General features: G+C 43.9%; 1 protein-coding gene across 1 annotated transcript in view; it reads right to left on the reverse strand.

Moving 5' to 3' along the window:
• Positions 1 to 19783, reverse strand: part of COL20A1 (collagen type XX alpha 1 chain) — a 195751-nt gene that overhangs the window by 61813 nt on the left and 114155 nt on the right. Inside the window, exons 22-26 of the mRNA XM_087889017.1 lie at positions 18876 to 19018; positions 17105 to 17214; positions 15138 to 15296; positions 2084 to 2161; positions 1208 to 1294 (exon numbers count right to left, since the gene is read on the reverse strand). Of these exons, the coding sequence (XP_087745143.1) occupies positions 1208 to 1294; positions 2084 to 2161; positions 15138 to 15296; positions 17105 to 17214; positions 18876 to 19018 (577 nt within the window). The remainder of the gene's footprint in view (positions 1 to 1207; positions 1295 to 2083; positions 2162 to 15137; positions 15297 to 17104; positions 17215 to 18875; positions 19019 to 19783) is intronic.

A 19783-nucleotide genomic window follows, 5' to 3' on the forward strand; every position in this document is an offset into this window, starting at 1 on the left:
ATCGCTGGTTATTGGGGGCGAATCATTGGCCCCCACAGAGAGGGCCCGCAACTTGGGTGTCCTCCTGGATGCACAGCTGTCCTTAGAAGGGCATATGACAGCCGTGGCCAGGAGGGCTTTTTGTCAGGTTCGCCTGATACGCCAGTTGCGTCCCTTTCTGGACCGGGACTCCCTACGCACGGTCACTCAAGCACTCGTCACTTCTCGTCTGGACTATTGTAACGCTCTCTACATGGGGCTCCCCTTGGGGTGCACCCGGAGGCTCCAACTGGTGCAGAATGCGGCTGCGCGGGGGATTATGGGAGCGACGGGGCGCTCCCATGTGACTCCTCTCCTGCGCGAGCTGCATTGGCTTCCGGTGGACTTCCGGGTGCGCTTCAAGGTGTTGGTGATTACCTTTAAAGCGCTCCATGGCTTAGGGCCAGGGTACTTACGGGACCGCCTTCTGCCACCAATAGCCTCCCACCGGCCGGTTCGCTCCCACAGAGAGGGCCTCCTCAGGGTGCCGTCGGCCAGACAATGCCGGCTGACGACCCCCAGGAGGAGAGCCTTCTCTGTGGTGGCACCTACCCTATGGAACAATCTACCCCCAGAGATACGAGTGATCTCCGACCTCCGGATTTTTCGTCGGGCCCTAAAAACTCATTTTTTTCAACTAGCTGGTCTGTCCTGATTTTAGGGTTAGTTTTAAAATTTTTAAAATTTTAATATTTATTTTAATTGACAAGTTTTAAATTATGAGCCAAATTTATAAATTATCTTAATTTTATTTTAATTGTGATGTTTGTATAGATGTTTTTTTATCTGGCTGTTCACCGCCCTGAGTCCGAAAGGAGAAGGGCGGTATAGAAATGCGAATAAATAAATAAATAAATAAATAAATAAATAAATAAATAAATAAAATAAGACCTAACCTGAAAATAAGCCCTAATGTGTCTTTTGTAGCAAAAAAATTAATATAAGACCAGGTCTTATTTTTGGGGAAATTCGGTACATATCTGTGTCTTCTTATTCAGGATATTGGGGTGCTCTTCCTCTCTTTGAGGATATGGCAACTCAGAGAGGAGACATGACCTGTATCTACTTTTTGTTCAACAGAGCACGGGTGGTGCAATTCCTTTTGCACGAATAAGGCTGATGTTTTCCCATAAGGCATCACAACTACCTATTTTTCTTCCTGCAAAGTATGACCGAATGCTTCATTTACCGGAGGGCCTGGGGGCCCCGGATGTCCTGGGACGCCAGATGTGCAGGTGCAGGAAGGAAGCAAACTGGGACAAACTTCTTCATCCCTCTGAAATAAGAAAAAAAAAAGAACAAAGTGACTCTCACTACACAAAGACAAATGTTTCACTGTGGAATACGAACAGTTTGGTCCTCTCCTTTGCTTCTGTTTACCTCTATCTACCTTCAGTTTTTAAGTTAAGTGGCCTATCTTGGTTCTATAGGAAGTTAGCACCCACCCCTCTCCTAGGAAAATGAGATATTTTAGGAAATATTAAAAGGGCAGAATATTTCCCCTAAAAGGGAGACAGAAACTCACCCCCACCCCACCTTTGTCAATGGGCCATGAAGGCCTGGGCCAGTCTATTCTACATAACAAAGATCTACCTCCTTCAGGCAGAGCCATAGTAGGAATTGCCTAAAGCCCTTTCATTACATCATCACCCAGCAAGAGTCAACCAAACTTGGGACTCAAAAACACAGCCTACAGAGTTGCCCCTGCATGGGCCCCATGGGACTCTGACAACCAATCAGAATACAAGCTCAAATTCAAAAGCCCAGAGAGGGCACAAAAACTCAGGCACTCTCAGCATCGCTTTCCTTCCCCCCCCCCAGGACCCCAAACCATATGGTCCTGTCCACCATTAAAACCATCTTCCCAAGCAGTCGCCATGTTTTCAGTGTCTTTCCTCCTCACTTGGAACTGAACCCAGATAGGCATTTCTTCCAACAGTTCTTTGAAGGGACACTGTGGAACCTCGGCTCTCAAAAGGCCGTTTGAAAATCTAGTAGCAATTGTACTTTTTAAGAACTTCACCTAGTGAACCAAATGAATTTACATCTTTCTCTCCATTCTTACCGAAGCTGGTATCTCACAACATCGGTCCTCTTCCGGCCACGAAGTGCTGCACACAATTTGCAGTGATTGCAACTGAAGCTAGAAAGGAGAGAGAGAGAGAGAGAAGATAGATATTAAAAAGATGGTTCTGTGTCTCCTGCATGGATGGGGCAAAAGGGTGTCACGTGACTGCATTCTGTTTTTGTAATGGTATGTGGGAATGGCCTTGGGAGATGGAGGGAAGAGACGCTGCCTAGAGATGAGATGAGATAGGACAGGACAGGATGGGACGGGGTGATGAGATGAGATAAGATGAAATGGATGGGATATGGAATGGGATCAGGGGTGAAATCTAAAATTTCTTACTACTGGTTCTGTGGGCGTGGCTTGGTGGGGGGGGGTAATGTGACTGAGTGGGCGTGGCCAATTTTTTTTTTTTTTACTTTTAAAACCATTTTTCCTACAACCTCTTTGGCTAAGAGATTGTCAAAAAATGTTTTCAAAAGGCTCTGACGATCCCAGCTGATCGGCAGAGGCTTTTTTAAAACTCAGCTGGGATCATCAGAGCATTTAAAAGAAAAAAAACCCTTGTTTTATTTTAAATGCTCTGACGATCCAAGCTGAGTTCCCTGATCGGCAGGGGCTGCCGATCAGGGAACTCAGCTTGAATCGTCAGAGTATTTAAAAGAAAACAAGGGGTTTTTTTTCTTTTAAATGCCTTTGACGAGCCGTGCGATCATCAGAGGCTTTTTTTTTTTACTTTTAAAAGCATTTTTTCGGCCGTAGTTGTAGAAAAAATACTTTTAAAAGTAAAAAAAAAAAAAGCCTCTGATGATTGTGCGGTTCAGCTGGGCATGGGGGGTGGGATTTTTGCTACCGGTTCTCCGAACCACCCGCCTCTATCGCTACCGGATCGGGCGATCCGGTCTGAACCGGGAGCATTTCACCCCTGGATGGGATTGGATGGAATAGGATGGGATTGGATGCGATAAGATGACATGGGATGGGATGGGATAGGATGGGATGGGATGGGATTCAGCTGCATTGCCCTAAGAATCAAATCCTTGAATGATTCAACTGTATCTGAATAAATTTGAGAGTTTGATTCATGTATACACAAATATATCTTTCTCTTAACCGATGTTTCACTTCAACATCAGAAACTGAAGATCTGCTGAACTGGAGTTATTGAATAAAAAATAAGCAGATAAGTTTGACATGAATACCTTTCAACCTGATGCTATTTAGAAGCTTTTCCTACCAGATCTTATAATCCCTTTAAGTAGGAGCATTCATAGAGCATAGTGTCAGGGTTGCAAGGGATGCCCTAATTAATTCAGGAGCCTCGAGCCAAGTTTCAAAAGAAATCCAGTTATTTATTAGGAGCAACATGTCAGCACGTACCCAAGTGAAGTCAGCTCTGCCCCACGTAATTTACAGCCCAACTGTAAATTTCTGTTTCTCCCCTCCTCCCAGGGTAACGGAGATCACAGCTGAGGCTCTACGCGCCATCCTATTTAGGCATGGTTTTGAGGCTGGGTGCATGCTCAGAAGGTGCGTGTGTGTGCGAAGCGAGCGTCATGCGTGCATGTGCACGGCAAACCGGCGGTAACAAAATGTGAGACCCACCACTAGTGCCATAGGTAATATCACTATGCGCACAATTCTAATCTTTGTAGATATAGACACATCACAGTATTTGAATATTGTTTCTACAGCCTTCATGGCTGCTCCACCAGTGCTGATCTGCAACATGCACTTAGTTTTCGACTCACAACCATTCGTTTAATGACTGTTTGAAGTTAGAACAGCACTGGAAAAAAGTGACTTATGACTGTTTTTCACACTTACGATGGTTGCAGCGTCCCCATGGTCATGTGATCAAAATTTGGATGCTTGGCAACTGGTTCACATTTAAGAAGTGTCCCGGGATCATGTGATCCCCTTTGGGAACTTCTGACAAGCAAAGTCAATGGGGAAGCCAGATTCACTTAACAACCGTGTGACTAACTGAACAATGCAGTGATTCACTTAATAACTGTGGCAGGAAATGTCATAAAATGGAGCAAAACTCACTTGCATAGCAATGGTATTTGAGGATGAACTGTCCTAAGTTAAGCATTCTCTGTACCCCGTTTCCTCCAAAATAAGACATCCCCTGATAATAAGCCCAATTGGGCTTTTGAGTGCATGGCAATAAGACCAAGCGCTTATTTCAGGGTTCGAAAAAATATAAGACAGGGTCTTATTTTCAGGGAAACACGGTATGTAAATATGGATGATACATATTTACATTTCAGATTATAGTTTGAGTCATGTTATATTTAAGGCTTGTATTTGTTTTGTCAAACCACCCAGGAATACAGAAATACAGAAAAGGAATTCATTGCCATCCCAAGAATATTTCAAATATTACTGTGTCGGTTCTCTGAAACATCATTTGAACTTTATAATTATGGATAAAAGAAGCACAGACTCTTAAAGGTGAGATTCAGTGTAGACCTCTGAGAATAGCAAGGAATCTAAACTTTTGATGTGCATCAATCAGCTGTTTCATGCATTATACATACCTCCCATAACAAAAGCCTTTGTTATGTGGTGTGGGAGGAATATGTGACAAGTCGTCTTCTTTTGTAACACAGTAAGTCAACCAACAACATCAATAAAAAAAATCAGACTTCAAAATCTGATTTTGTTTGCTCCCCTACATGCTATCATTCTTGAGTCTTAGTAGCTGGCAAATTAGTTGAGAAAAATGAAGGCAATTTCTGACAATGCTGGCCAAGTGGTTAAGACACCAGGCTAGAAACCAGGAGATGGTGAGTTCTAATCGCTCCTTAGGCATGAAAGCCAACTGGGTGACTTGGGGCCAATAACCAGGAGATGGTGAGTTCTAGTCCCTCCTTAGGCATGAAAGCTAACTGGGTGACTTGGGGCCAATAACCAGGAGATGGTGAGTTCTAGTCGCTCCTTAGGCATGAAAGCCAACTGGGTGACTTTGGGCCAATCACCAGGAGATGGTGAGTTCTAGTCCCTCCTTAGTCATGAAAGCCAATTGTGTGACCTTGGGCCAATCACCAGGAGATGGTGAGTTCTACTCCTGCCTTACGTATGGAAGCTGGCTGTGTTATTTTGGGCCTGTCCCTGTCTCTCAGCCCAATCCACTACACAGGGTTGTTGTTGTGGGGAAAATAGGAGGAGGGAGGAATATTAGGTATATTCACATCCTTGAGTTATTTATATAAAATAATAATAAAGTTAGAATTATACTCTGATAAATAAATTAATTCTTAGAAAGGGACTGTGGGCTGGTCTATTCACACACCCAGTTAAATAAATTAAGTTCATACTAAAAGTAAGGTTCTACATTTAGGGAAGAAAAACAAAATGCACAGGTACAGTATATGTGGTACCTCGCTCAATAGTAGTAACTGTGAGAGGGATCTTGGAGTCCTAGTGGACAGCCATTTAGATATGAGCCAGCAGTGTGCTGCAGCTGCCAAAAAAGCCAACACAGTTCTAGGCTGCATCAACAGAGGGATAGAATCAAGATCACGTGAAGTGTTAATACCAATTTATAATGCCTTGGTAAGGCCACACTTGGAATCCTGCATCAAGTTTTGGTCGCCACGATGTAAAAAAGATGTGGAGACTCTAGAGAGTGCAGAGAAGAGCAACAAAGATGATTAGGGGACTGGAGGCTAAAACATATGAAGAACGGTTGCAGGAACTGGGTATGTCTAGTTTAATGAAGAGAAGGACTAGGGGAGACATGATAAGTGTTCCAATATCTCAAGGGCTGCCACAAAGAAGAGGGAGTCAAGCTATTCTCCAAAGCACCTGAGGGCAGGACAAGAAGCAATGGGTGGAAACTAATCAAGAAGAGAAGCAACTTAGAACTAAGGAAGAATTTCCTGACAGTGAGAACAATTAACCAGTGGAACAACTTGCCTCCAGAAGTTGTAAATGCTCCAACACTGGAAGTTTTTAAGAAGACGTTGGATAAACATTTGTCTGAAGTGGCTTAGGGTTTCCTGCCTGGGCAGGGGGTTGGACTAGAAGACCTCCAAGGTCCCTTCCAACTCCTCTATTCTATTCTATTCTATTCTATTCTATTCTATTCTATTCTATTCTACTCTACTCTACTCTACTCTACTCTACTCTACTCTACTCTACTCTACTCTACTCTACTCTACTCTACTCTACTCTATTCTATTCTATTCTATTCTATTCTATTTTAAATGTCTATTCACTGGAATCCAGGTATCCAACATGGCATTTTAACATCTTTTCTATAACTCTTTTGTGTTTCTCTAAGAAAAGGTTTAGCTAGCACACTTGAAAAGCACAGTCCCAGCCTCATATAGAATATGTATCTCCAATCATGTCTTGAGGCTCAGGGCCTTTCTGAAAATTAATACAGTAGATAGCTGCAGCTCAGAACTCTGTTTGTAAATCTGTCACTAGACATTGCGCATCTTGGTGCTTTGATTGGGCAAATTTGACAGATTGAACCAGCCTGTCAGATTGAATTGACAAATGGATTTGATGCATCAAATTGGATTAAGTAACATGAGCAGATCCGGAGACTGTTCTTCTACCCAAATCCAACTGGATTTCACATCGATTCAACTTCTTCAGTCGAGTCGATGCTTCCCAATTGAAATGTTTTAGATATTCAAATCAATTAGGCTTCATTTTCTAAATGAATTGAATCAAATCTGATTTAAACAAGTCTAGCAGCCTTTTTTTTAAAAAAAAAAAAAACTCTTTTGCTGAGATGGCCAAATGGTTTTCTTTGATTAGAGAAAACGATGATCTATAGTTTTGATGACAAGACAGGACAGATTACAGAAGGAAGAGAGGCATGATATAACTTTAGAGAAAGATGGAAATTTATAAATGTATTTATAATTGCTGTAAAGAAGATTAAAACTTATTTCTTTGTGTCTTGTTTTCTTTTAAAAAAGTTCTTGCACCTTCAGCTTTCTCTTTAGAAAGCATTTTTTATTCTTTATATTAGTGTGATTTAGTTTTCATCTTCTTTTTAAATACTTTTAATATTTTTTTTAAAAAAAGATCTTTCAGTGGGTTTGCTGAGGTAATATTGAGGAGCATCAGAGCCAAATGAGGTCCATGCAAACTAGCAAAGCACCATGGTTTTCTTTTTTTGTCAAATATGTTTTGTGGCTGACCACATCTACCCATGGCAGCCCATAAAAATACTGATACTATGTATGTTGTTATATGTCTTATAATATAAAATTTCAAATCTGCCTGCCAACCCCAAATTTCTGGATTTCTGCATGGACCAATTGTACAGCATCATTATTGCTGCTGTTGCTTCTTCTTCTTCTCCTTCTCCTTCTTCTTCTTTTCTTCTTCTTCTCCTCCTCCTCCTCCTCCTTCCTTTCCCTCCCCCTCCCCCTCCCCTTCTTCTTCTTCTTCTTCTTCTTCTTCTTCTTCTTCTTCCTTTCCCCCCTCCTCCTCCTCCTCTTCTTCTTTTCCTTCTCCTCCTTCTTCTTCTTCGTCTTCTTCTTCCCCCTTCCATTCCTCTTCCTCCTCCTTCTCCTTCTTCTTCCCCCTCCTTCCCCCCTCCTCCTCCATTGACTTGGATCACTTTTGTTTCCAACAGTGACAATCATCATCTTCCTAAATGCCTTGCTGAAGAATTCTGTCCCTTTCTATCCCTTCAGATGCCTGAAATTTGGATAAGTTTGTGTAATTGAACATGTTCCTGAGAAGCAGAGGGGGAGAGTTTGGGCAACTGAGAGCTTCCCCAGAGAGAGATTACATTAAGAGACTGCACGGTCCTGAGCTGGACAGGGAAGAGGCGGAAGAGGTTCAGAATATCACACCTTTGAATCTCTCAGTGGGTTAGAAGATTATAGCCTTAGTTTGGCAAGATTCTGTCCCTTAGGTATAAGCTAATAAAGGATTGAACTGGATTGGATCTTGCTGTCTCTTCTCTGGGCTTGTGCCTGACAGATGTTTGTCTACCTGTCACATTTATTTTTCTTTTTTCTTTTTTAATCCACTTTTTAAGAAGCACTTGTCTTTTTTTTTTCTCCCTTTCATGTAGAATCTCCTCAGGATGGTCCATTATCAAGACGTTATTATCAGTGTCATCGTTTACTATGTAGGCACTAGATAGCTTGGTTTCATCTTGATGAAGAGCTCTATGCCACGGGAGCCGTGAAATGCTTTGTCAACGCACAGCAGAGACATGATTTGTCTCAACAAGATGTTGCATATCATTCTGCCTGTCTTGACAGCCCCTCGCAATTATAGATGTGCAAATCTTGCTGTTCTGAGAATGGAATAATCTTGCGTTCCTGGCGCATTCTTTGACTTCCCGAGAAAAAAAAAGTTAGTTTTCCCAAAGTTCTTCCGTTATTATTTGGGAAGATGGGCTGGATCCAAGCCGGTGGCTACAATGTCCAAGCAATCCCCATGGAACAATAGTTTGTACAAAACCTTTGCTAGACCAATTCTTGAATACAGCTCATCTGCCTGTAACAACATACAGTAGATCACCATCCATTCTGCATTCTTCACACATTTGATTTGGCAATTCCAGGGAGAAATACAATTGCCGAATGGAGATTGATTACCGGTAAATTCCATTATAAGTGGTGAAATGTAGGAGAAAGAGTGGCAAAACCTAGGGGTGGAGACAAAAGAGGGATAAACCTAGATGTTCTATTCCCCTTCCCCACACAGGCAAACACACAACCAGGCACACCTGCCAAGTTTTTATTAAGCAATCAGACTAGAAACCCTTGCAAGATAAGAGTTTTGGCAGTAAATTGCGTTATGCCTGCCAAGTCAGTTTTCACTCACAGTAAGCAAGAGAGAGTTTATCCTCAGTCCGGTCCAGTAGCAAAAATTAATCCACGAAGCAAGAGTTAGCCAATGTCCAATCCAAATATGTACAAGCCAGATTCCAGGTAACGCGATGTCACTTTCAGGTTTTTAACTTTGACCGTCACAAAGCCTGAAGAGCAATCACACCCACTTTTATTCCTTGTGGGGTGTGGATCAGTGACTCAGCTCAATCTCTGGCCCTCCCATGCCTCTTTCGTTGCTGTACACGCTTCTCCCTCTGACGCTGCCTGGGATCAAGCCAGGATTCATCATCCTCGCTCCCTATCTGTTGTTATTCCGATATGCTTTCCTCCTGGCATCTTCCAGGCTGACCCTCTTGGCTTTCGGATGGAACCTGAGGCATTGCCAGAGAGGAGGGTCCTGGAGAGGGAGACCTTATCAGTTCCTCCCCATCACCTTCTGAGTCCTCTTCCTCTGTTAGGACAGGCTCAGGAGTTGGGGTCACAACACTAGAATTTCTATGTAGCTACACGCAAGCAAAGTCCAACCTCACTTGAATTCAGAATAACAGGGCTGGAAGGGAGTTCTAGCCCAACTCCCTGCTCAAGCAGGAGACCCTATACCATTCCAGACAAATGGTTGTCCAATCTCTTCTTAAAAACTTCCTGTGTTGGAGCATTCACAACTTCTGGAGGCAAGTTGTTCCACTGATTAATTCAGGGGTGAAATGCTCCCGGATCGGACGAGATCGCCCAATACGGTAGCGATCTTGGCCGGTGGTTCGCCGATCCGGTAGCGACGGCAGAGCATAGCTCCGCCCACCCGGCCGGGTGTCATTACTTCCTGGTTGTAACCAGAAAGTAATGTGTTTTTTTACCTTCTGCGCATGTGCAGAAGATTTTGTACATGCTCAGAAGGTCTGTGCGCATGAGCGAAGTGAGCGTGCGCACGTGGCGCATGAGCTTCTGAACCGGTAAGGAAGGTAAGTAGATTTCACCCCTAGATTAATTGTTCTAACTGTCAGGAAATTTCTTCTTAGCTCTAAGTCACTTCTCTCCAGAGGGTTAGGCTAGAAGACCTCTAAGGTCCCTTCCAACTCTATTATTCTGAACTCTTAAAGAAACAAGTGAGCGAGAAAGGAGCAAGCAGAAATGATGTTTCATTTTTCATGTCAGAGGGAATACTGAGAGCTTCACAGCTCAAAATGACATTTGCAAAAGATACATCTAGTTAGCTAAAGAAAAATGACGGCCAATAATGAGACATCCTGACTATCCAAGAACTGTGGATGTTGAAAAAGGCAGACTGCAGGAAAAGCAGTGGGAGGCAAGGAAGGTCTGCGCTGTTCATTGAAATTTCCCCCCCCCCCCAATTTTTATACTGCACTGATTATGGGATCTGCACTGCCAAAGGAGTGTTAGGGGGGCGGGGAAGGATGTTCCCAAATATAGAGAGTAGCAACAGAAATGATAGGCAGGGGTGGGCTGCTGGGGGTTCACAGGGGTTTGGGAGAACCTCTAGCTAAGATTCTGTGCAGTTCAGAGAACTCCCAAATTCCACTCCTGGCTGGCCCCACCCACCCTGCCCCGCCCCTCCCAGGAGTCCCCATGTGGCCCATTTTGGATGCAGGTAAGTGCAGGGCACGCGTGGAGGCTCAGGGAGGGTGAAAAATGGGCCTACCGGAAGTTCAGGAAGGCCAAAAACGGGCTCCAGAGGGCCTCTGGAGCTTGGGGAGGCAGTTTTCGCCCTCCCAAAGGCTCGACAAAATTCAATGACACTCACGTCAAGGAGCATCTCACCAGCTTCTATTCGCCTCTCCCCTCCCAGCCACTCCTTGGCTCCCCGCCCGGGCTCCTGAGGGCCCCAACAGGAAGCAGTTGTTGGAGTTAAGCAGCCACCACAAGAAAGAGTTGGCAAAACAGCTCAGTTCAAATTGGATCTGACCGAGAAGGAGGCTCAGCAGAAGCATCTCACTGAGGACTAGGAGCATAGGCTTTCCAAGAAGAGGGAAGACTTGTAGGAGTGCAAGGCCAGGTACTGGCGCCTGGAGGCTCAGCGGGCTGAGATGGTCAGCCAGTTCCAGGCCATGATGCAGTCCCACTGGAACAATGCCCACCGGCTCTTCGCCACCAGTGGCGCTTTCCTCCAGCCTTTGCCCAAAGCCCTGAACCAGGAGGCTGAAGCAGACCCTGAGTCAGAATTTCTCCCCCCCTCCTACCTACACAAAAAGACCCCTAAGGGGTAGACTCTGCAGCAGCACAAACGTTCATTGCACGTATCTGTCCTAGGGACCGTAGTTTGAGGACCCCTGATTTAGTGCAATATTAAAAATGCAAATAATTTTTCTGTGGACCACCAAAATTTTCTCACAGACCCCCCACTTTTGGCATGTGATGGCACGGTGGGCCCATTTTTCGCCCTCCCCAGGCTCCAGAGCCTTTCTAGGAGCCTGGGGAGGGTGAAAATGGCCTTCCTCATCCCCCCCCCCCCGGAGGCCCTCCGGAGGCCAGAAGCAGCCTGTTTGCTGACTTCTGGCAGGACCAGAAGGCTGTTTTCGCCCTCCCCAGGCTCCTAGAAAGGCTCTGGAGCCTGGGGAGAGTGAAAAACGGGCCTCCCCCACCCCCACTCCTGAGGTCCTCCAGAGGCCAGAAACAACCTGTTTCCCTACTTCCAGTGGGCCTAGAAAGCCTGAAAATAAGCTGAGCTTGCGTGCCCACCGATATGGCACCACGTGCCACCTGTGGCACGTGTGCCATAGGTTCGCCATCACAGGAATAGGATCTCCTGCTTGAGCAGGGAGCTGGACTAGAAGACCTCCAAGGTCCCTTCCAGCTCTTTTCTGATTCTGCATCAAGATCATGAGAAGTGATAATATCCCTTTATATTGCACCAGAGAGGCCATATTTGAAATACTGCATCCAATTTTGGTCACAGAAAAAGACACCGAAGTGCTAGAATGTGTGCAGAGAAGCACAACAAATGTAATAAGGAGTCTGGAAGCTAAATCTTACGAGCATAACAGAATTGTCAATTGCTGGTATGATACTTGAATCGTAGTTACAACATAGTTACTTCACTCCCAAGGCTCTCTATCTTTTTCTGGTTGGGTTTTAACCAGGTTTAGGGTTTTTTGTGGCTGATGAATGGGCTGTGCAAATCCAGTTCATTTTATTAGCTAGTAATTCTAGGACACTCTCTGGTTTGCAGAAAATGGGTTAATGGTAATGGTCCTAAAATAGCCCTTCAAATATGGAAGAACTAATCTCTTGGCGGTGATAAAAGCATGGAGAATCCATTTCTATTGTCCAGCTGACAATTTCCATATATTAACTATGTAATTCAGAAGAATGTGCAAATCCAAAAGTGTTAAACTGTTTAGCTCCAGGTGAAAACATGGAGAAGTCTGTGCAATTTTTTTGGCAGCATTTTCAGAAGGGGTTTAGCATTGTCTTCTGGGATGAGAGGGAAGGATTAGCCCATTGTCTCTCAACTGGCTTCATGCCTAAAGTAGGATTAACAGAATAACAGGGTTGCTAGGGACCTTGGAGGTCTTCTAGTCCAACCCCCTGCTCAGGCAGGAAACCCTACACCACTTCAGACAAATGGTTTTTCCAATCTCTTCTATAAAACTTCCAGTGTTGGAGCATTTACAAATTCTGGAGGCAAGTTGTTCCACTGACTAATTGTCAGGAAATTTCTCCTTAGTTCTAGGTTGGTTGTCTCCTGGATTAGTTTCCATTCATTGTTTCTTGTCCTGCCCTCAGGTGCTTTGGACAATAGGTTGACCCCTTCTTTTCTGACACAGCCCTTCAAATATGGGAAGACTGCTAACATGGACTAGGGGTGACATGATAGCAGTGTTCCAGTATCTAAGGGGCTGCCACAAAGAAGAGGCCATCCCCCTCTTCTCCAAAGCACCTGAAGGCAGGACACGAAGCAACGGATGGAAGCTAATCAAGGAGAGAAGCAACCTAGGAGGAATTTCCTGATACAGTAGTGGCCAAAATTGTGGAAACCTTTTGGGAAAAGTGTATTTTTGAGGTTTGATAACTAATAACACCACTTTTTTTTTTTTTTTTTTGAATTTCAAGATAATCCTATTCCACTGCTGGAATGGCCTGGGAATAGCCCAGACCTTAATTGAAGGTTTTAATTGAAAATCTATGGAGCCAACTAAAGAAACTTATTAGTCAGAAGCGACCCAGCAATAAAACCCAGTTAATAGAAGCAATCATTCAATCTTGGTTTCACATTATAACAGCTGCAGAACTCAAAGACTTGGTTCACTCCATGGGAAGACGTTGTAAAGCCGTAATTCATGCTAAAGGTTACCCAACTGAGCCGAGGTGGCGCAGTGGTTAGAATGAAGTACTGCAGCTACTTCAGCTGACTGCTAGTTCAGCAGATCAGCGGATCAAATCTCACCGGCTCAAGGTTGACTTAACCTTCCATCCTTCCGAGGTGGGTAAAATGAGGACCCAGATTGTTGGGGGCAATATGCTATTTAGTATACTGTCTTTGGTGTAAGCTGCCCAGAGTCTTCGGAGAGTGGGTGGCATAGAAATATGACTAATAATAATAATAATAATAATAATAATAATAATAACAACAACAACAACTACTACTACTACTACTACTACTACTACTACTACTACTAAGTATTAACTGACATGGTGATAATTTTCGTATATCTCGGTTTTTCTATGGTGATAATTTTTGTATATCTTGTTTTTTCTACATGTTTCACTTTTCTTCTTTATCCTGTAACTGCTATTTCCTGCCTAAGTACGCAACCTTAAAGGTAAAGGTTTCCCCGGTCCAGTCATATCAGACTCTAGGGGAATATTTTCAATTCTTAGCCGAGGGAGCCAGCGTTGTCTGAAGTCAACGTAGCCTCATGCTGCAATGAACAAGGACACATAGCTACTAAGATTGTTGGACAAGCAGGCACAAAAACAGCCAGGGAAGTGATTGAAGCTTGGGAAATGGGCCCCTTGTCAGTCAACAGGAGTGCTGATTTGCCACCAGTCTGTCAAGTACTTAGAAGGCGAGGGCTGGGCAGCACAAACAAAGCCAGCCATCAACACACTCCAATCAACACCTAAAAAGCCACTTACAACAGGCACCATATCAATACCACACACAGAACAGCACACACTCCGCTAGAGAGAAGTTCCCTGAAGATGGGCTCCAGCATGAGTCCGAAAGCTTGGAAGACAATACTTCTGATCATGGTGATTGACCTAAATTGGACATTTCCATGGTCATGTAGCCAGCATGGCTATACACCGAAGCGCATGGAATGCTGTTACTTTCCCACCAAAGTGGTACCTATTTATCTGCTCACATTTGCATGCATTCAAAATGCAAGGCGGGCAGGAACTGGGGCAGGTCAGAATGGGACAACTTGCCACAGCCAACTCGCCATGGCCAACTCGCTGTGGGGCAACTTGCTGTGGAACAATTTAACAATTCTATTTAATGATTTAAAATCAATTAAAAATTGTTTTAATTTTTGCAGTTCACATTTCATTATGTCCCTCTTTTTGCATCCTTTCTTTAGTGATTCTATTCCACTATTTATTTATTTATTTATTTATTTATTTATTTATTTATTTACTTACTTACTTACTTATTTATTTGTCATATTTCTATGCCGCCCACTCTCCGAGGACTCTGGGCGGCTTACACCAAAGACAGTATACTAAATACCATATTGCCCCCAACAATCTGGGTCTTCATTTTACCCACCTCGGAAGGATGGAAGGCTGAGTCAACCTTGAGCCGGTGAGATTTGATCCGCTGATCTGCTGAACTAGCAGTCAGCTGAAGTAGCTGCAGTACTTCATTCTAACCACTGCGCCACCTCGGCTCTATTTCTTTAATATTAGTGTAACTCATGTCCCGCAGGAAGTTGTCCCGCAGTGAATTGGCGGTGGCAAGTTGGCCATGGCCAATTGTTATAAACCTAGAGCAAGTAACAGGAGCTCACCCATTATGCAGCACTTGGGTCTCGAACCCAGGCTGTCAGCTTTCCAGTTGACAAACTTAGCGCCTTTAACCGCTGAGCCATTGCGTCCCCTTGCAGGACTTTGTTTTTTAGATAATAGATATGATTTGTTTTGCTTGGGGCCAGCTTCTCTCTCTTTTATAGTATCTTCTCCATCTTCACTATGTTTCCTTGAGGTTGCTTACCTTTGGGGATCAGAGAAAGGCTGTAGACAAGCTGGGGGATCAAGAGGCTTACCATGGCTGATCCACTCCGTGGTCCTCGTGTTCTTGTCAGCTTCCCTAGCGTGATAAAGCCTGCCGTCGAAAGAATCACTGATTTCCCAAGAATCTTTTCTCCTATTCTCTTGCAGTCAACATAGAGCCTGACCCAGCCATGGCTCACCGATACATGGACCTGCCCAACAGACAGAAACAGTTGAGTCTTGTTCTTGATTGCAGAGTGTGCAACATAATACAACACAATTTGGAAACCTCTGAACCCCCTGAATTATACCCCCTACATTCTGGAAAGAGTTGCAGTCATAAGTGAGTTGTTGCATCCTGAGCTTAGATTATGGCCACCTGAAAACAGCAAAGGACCGGCTCATGATGCCTCTGCCAGTGAAAACGGAGTTTGGGAGGGCCACAGGCAGCCCTCCTGAGCTCTGTTGTCACTGGCAGAGGGTTGCAGGAGGCCATCGCAGACAAAAACGGAGCTCGGGAGCTCCTTTTTGCTGACAGAATGCTTGGGCGCCCCCTGTTCTGACATAGGCTTTCCCAAACCACAAAGCAGATTCCTTGTCCCGACAAAACCCCCTTTTTATTAAGTTACTGTGAATTCTTCTCATTCACATCCAGCAAAGTCTTTCAAGGGTGAATTTACAGTCACAGACCTTATCTGGCTTGGGGAGCTGCCAGGCTGATATCTTCAAAACTTGGCAAGGAGTCTTGGAGAGTAACGAACCAATTAAGTGAATTAATTGTCTCCTGCAAACTCCACTCCCTTTTCGCTCCTCTTTTATTCCCTCTGGGAGGGGCCATTCATCGTCCACCTGTGGCCTTACTCCCAAGTCGACCTTTGTTCTTTAGCTGTTCCCTTAGTCTGGCAACTCTGCACATGCACATACTGGGAACAGGCTCCAGCTGTTCGTCTACCTCACTGTTGTCTGACTCTGAAGGCAGCTGATAACTGGCATACGGCCCTGGCCCTCTCTCTGCCTCTGATGCAGAATCCTCATCCGAGCTTCCCTAGACTCCAGGACTGGCCCATGTTCCTCCCCAACCTCCTCCCTGTCCGAATCTGCTGCCAGATCCGCTGACGGGCCACAACACCCCCCCCCCACAAGTGACATTGAGTTGGCCATGCCCACCCTGGCCACGCCCCCCTGACCCCCCCGAGGTCAAACACAACCCTGATGCAGCCCTCAGTGAAATCAAGTTTGACACCCCTGTTCTAATGAGTTAAGTTCCTCCCCTTATGATTCTACCAAGATACAGGTAGTCCTTGATTTACAAGAGTTTGTTTAGTGACTGTTCAAAGTTACAACGGCACTGAAAAAAGTGACTTATGACCATTTTTCATACTTATGACCATTGCAGCATCCCAATGGTCATGAGATCAAAATTTCAGACTCTTGTAACTGACTTAAATGAGGTCATGTAAACATATTTTGTAACCTTTTGATAAGCAGTCAATGGGGAAGCCGGATTCATTTAACAATCGTGTTACTAACTTAATAACTGCAGCAATTCACTTAACCACTGTGGCAAGAAAGGTCATAAAATGGGGCAACATTCAGTTAACAACTGTCTTGCTTAACAACAGAAATTCCGGGCTCAGTTGCAGCTGTAAAGATCAAACTAGGTTTGAGGCGTCCCATTAATTACGTCCGTTTAACTTTCAAAACTCTTCTAATATTTCCAGACATGAGATTCTTTCTCTTTGCTAATTTTTCTTTATCCTTCCATACACATATTCTTGGATACTTGTGTGCATAAATTTATGTAGATTAGCACATAGCGACAGGATGGAATTTAGTCCTTCATTATGATGCTGGCACACATCCCCAAATTTCAACATATGCGCATATAAACATGCGAGCAAATATCCTGAGTAGATATTTTTTTAAAGAATCGTTATTTTGAAAAATCAAAGCGAGGAGGAGGCAGCAGAATTTGGGGGGGGTATACTGTGCTTGTGAATAACTTTTTTAGGAGAAGGACCTTATGAAAGCTTCCATAGAATATTTTCTTCACTTCCTGTTGATCGAAGGTGATCTCTTCTATATCGGCTTCATGGTCACGATGGAAATATACCAATGATTTCTTAAGAGCTACAGGGGAAAAAAAAAAGAAGACAAATAAACTGGAAAGTTTTACAAAATTCTGCATAGCGTCCTTCCTCAACCTAATACAGATACAGTAGTCCTTGACTTATCACAACTGACCCCAAAATTTTTGTTGCTAAGTGAGACATTTGTTACGTGCGTTTCACCTCATTTTACGACCTTTCTTGCCACAGTTGTTAATCACTGCAGTCAGTGGTGAAATCTAAAATTTGTTACTACCGGTTCTGTGGGCGTGGCTTGGTGGGGGAGGGTAATGTGACTGGGTGGGTGTGGCCAATTTTTTTTTTTTTTACTTTTAAAACCATTTTTTCTACAACCTCTTTGGTGAAGAGGTTGTAGAAAAATGCTTTCAAAAGGCTCTGATGATCCCAGCTGAGTTGCCTGATCGGCAGAGGCTTAAAAAGCCTCTGCTGATCAGGCAACTCAGCTGGGATTTTTTTTTTTTTTTTTTTTTTTAAATTTGATTTATATGCCGCCCTTCTCCGAAGACTCAGGGCGGCTTACAATGTGCTCAGCAATAGCCTTCATCCTTTTTGTATATTTATACAAAGTCAGCTTATTGCCCCCACAAACTGGGTCCTCATTTCACCTACCTTAGAAAGGATGGAAGGCTGAGTCAACCTTGAGCCTTGGCGAGATTCGAACCCTGCAGTAATTGCAGGCAGTTGGTCTTAAGCAGCTTAATAACAGGGTGCCTTAAACCCTTGTGCTACCAAGGCTCTTGGGTTTTTTTCTTTTAAATGCCTCTGACGATCCAAGCTGAGTTTTTTAAAAAGCCTCTGCCGATCAGGCAACTCAGTTTGGATCGTCAGAGGCATTTAAAAGAAAAAAAGGGTTTTTTTTCTTTTAAAAGCCTTTGATGAGCCGCGCAATCATCAGAGGCTTTTTTTTTTTACTTTTAAAAGCATTTTTCCGCCGAAGAGGTTGTAGAAAAAATGCTTTTAAAAGTAAAAAAAAAAGCCTCTGATGATTGTGCGGCTCAGCTGGTCATGGAGGGGGGGGAGCAGGGATTTTTGCTACCAGTGCTCCGAACCACCCGCCTCCATCGCTACCGGATCAGGCGATCCGGTCCGAACCGGGAGCATTTCACCCCTGACTGCAGTTGTTAAGTTAGTAAAATGGTTGTTAAGTGGTCTGCGGCATGCCAGAAACCAGGCTGTGCAAACAAGCGAAGCCCCATCTATGGGATGCAGGCAGCATGTGAAACCACACACACACCCGGTCCACAGAAAAACTTCTCTCCACAGAACCGGTCCCTGGTGCCCAAAAGGTTGGGGGTCGCTACTTGCATCAGCATGGAGTCAGAGAGACTGAATGGAGCTGAGCATTTACTGACCAGATGCCCTTCCTGATGCCTATCTGGTGTTCACAGCAGACAATAACTCATTGTGCCCAGAGAGAGAAATATCTGCCGCTATCCAGAATTGAACTCATAGTCTCCAGATTATGAGGTGAGAGCTCCACCTCCAGGTCACTATGCCACTCCCAATGTTAAAAAGAATTAAGGAGAACCAAACCAACTGCTATCATCAAATCAAGTATCATAATGATAAGTTTGGAAAGGACATTCCACAATTGTGAGGTCTTAAGGGCTTCATTTCAAGGAGCAACAGAATCCTCTCCCAGAAGGTTACATCTCTACTTACGATCAAGAATGATGCTGAGAAGTGGCTGGAAGTCCTCATCTGTTATCTGCCAGATAGAAAAGGCTTCTCGGGGACTTTCTGGTAGAAGGCGGAGTAGAAAAGTAATGGTGTATTCCGTTGGAAGACCAAAAGGTAACACCTCACTGGGGGAAACAACATAGAGATCCCTCTATGAAATATCTTACGGTGAAGATCATAAAGTCATCACAGGGTTATAAAAAGTACAACAACTTGCCTTAAATCAATGTTATATATAAAGTCATTGAGGTGAAAATGATGTAATTTAGTCCAATCACCTGCTCAATGCAAGATCCAGTAGAACATTTCTGACAGAGGACTATCCAGCTTCCATCTGTGTCTCCTTCCGTATGGCCTCTATAGGCAACTATTAGTACTTGGACAAAAAGACTATTAAGTTGTTTCAATCCAATTCTTTTTAATGGTCTTTAACTTGGTGACTGATTGCTTTAGAACAGGGGTCTGCAACCTTAAACACTCAAAGAGCCATTTGGACCATTTCCCACAAAAAAGAAAACACTGGGAGCCACAAAACCTTTCCCATGCCTGACTATTTCCTGAGCGGCCACAAAACTAGCATAAGTAATTATTTATTTATTTATTTATTTATTTATTTATTTATTTATTTATTATATTTCTATACCGCCTTTCTCCCGTAGGACTCAAGGCGGTGTACAGTCAAGAAAAATATAGACACACAAACATCATAAAATTGCTAATTAAAATTGTTACTTAGTTTGGTCAATTAAATAAAACCCAGAATTAGATAACATTTAAAAAATCATTCACATGTTCGTATGTTTAGCCCCGCCTGTTGGAACATCAGGGTCTTGAGGGCACGGCGGAAAGCACGGAGATCAGGGATATTCCTTATCTCCGGGGGCAGTTCA

This window comes from Pantherophis guttatus, chromosome 3, assembly GCF_059756535.1.
Source record: "Pantherophis guttatus breed Tessera chromosome 3, ASM5975653v1, whole genome shotgun sequence".
NCBI lineage: Eukaryota > Metazoa > Chordata > Lepidosauria > Squamata > Colubridae > Pantherophis > Pantherophis guttatus.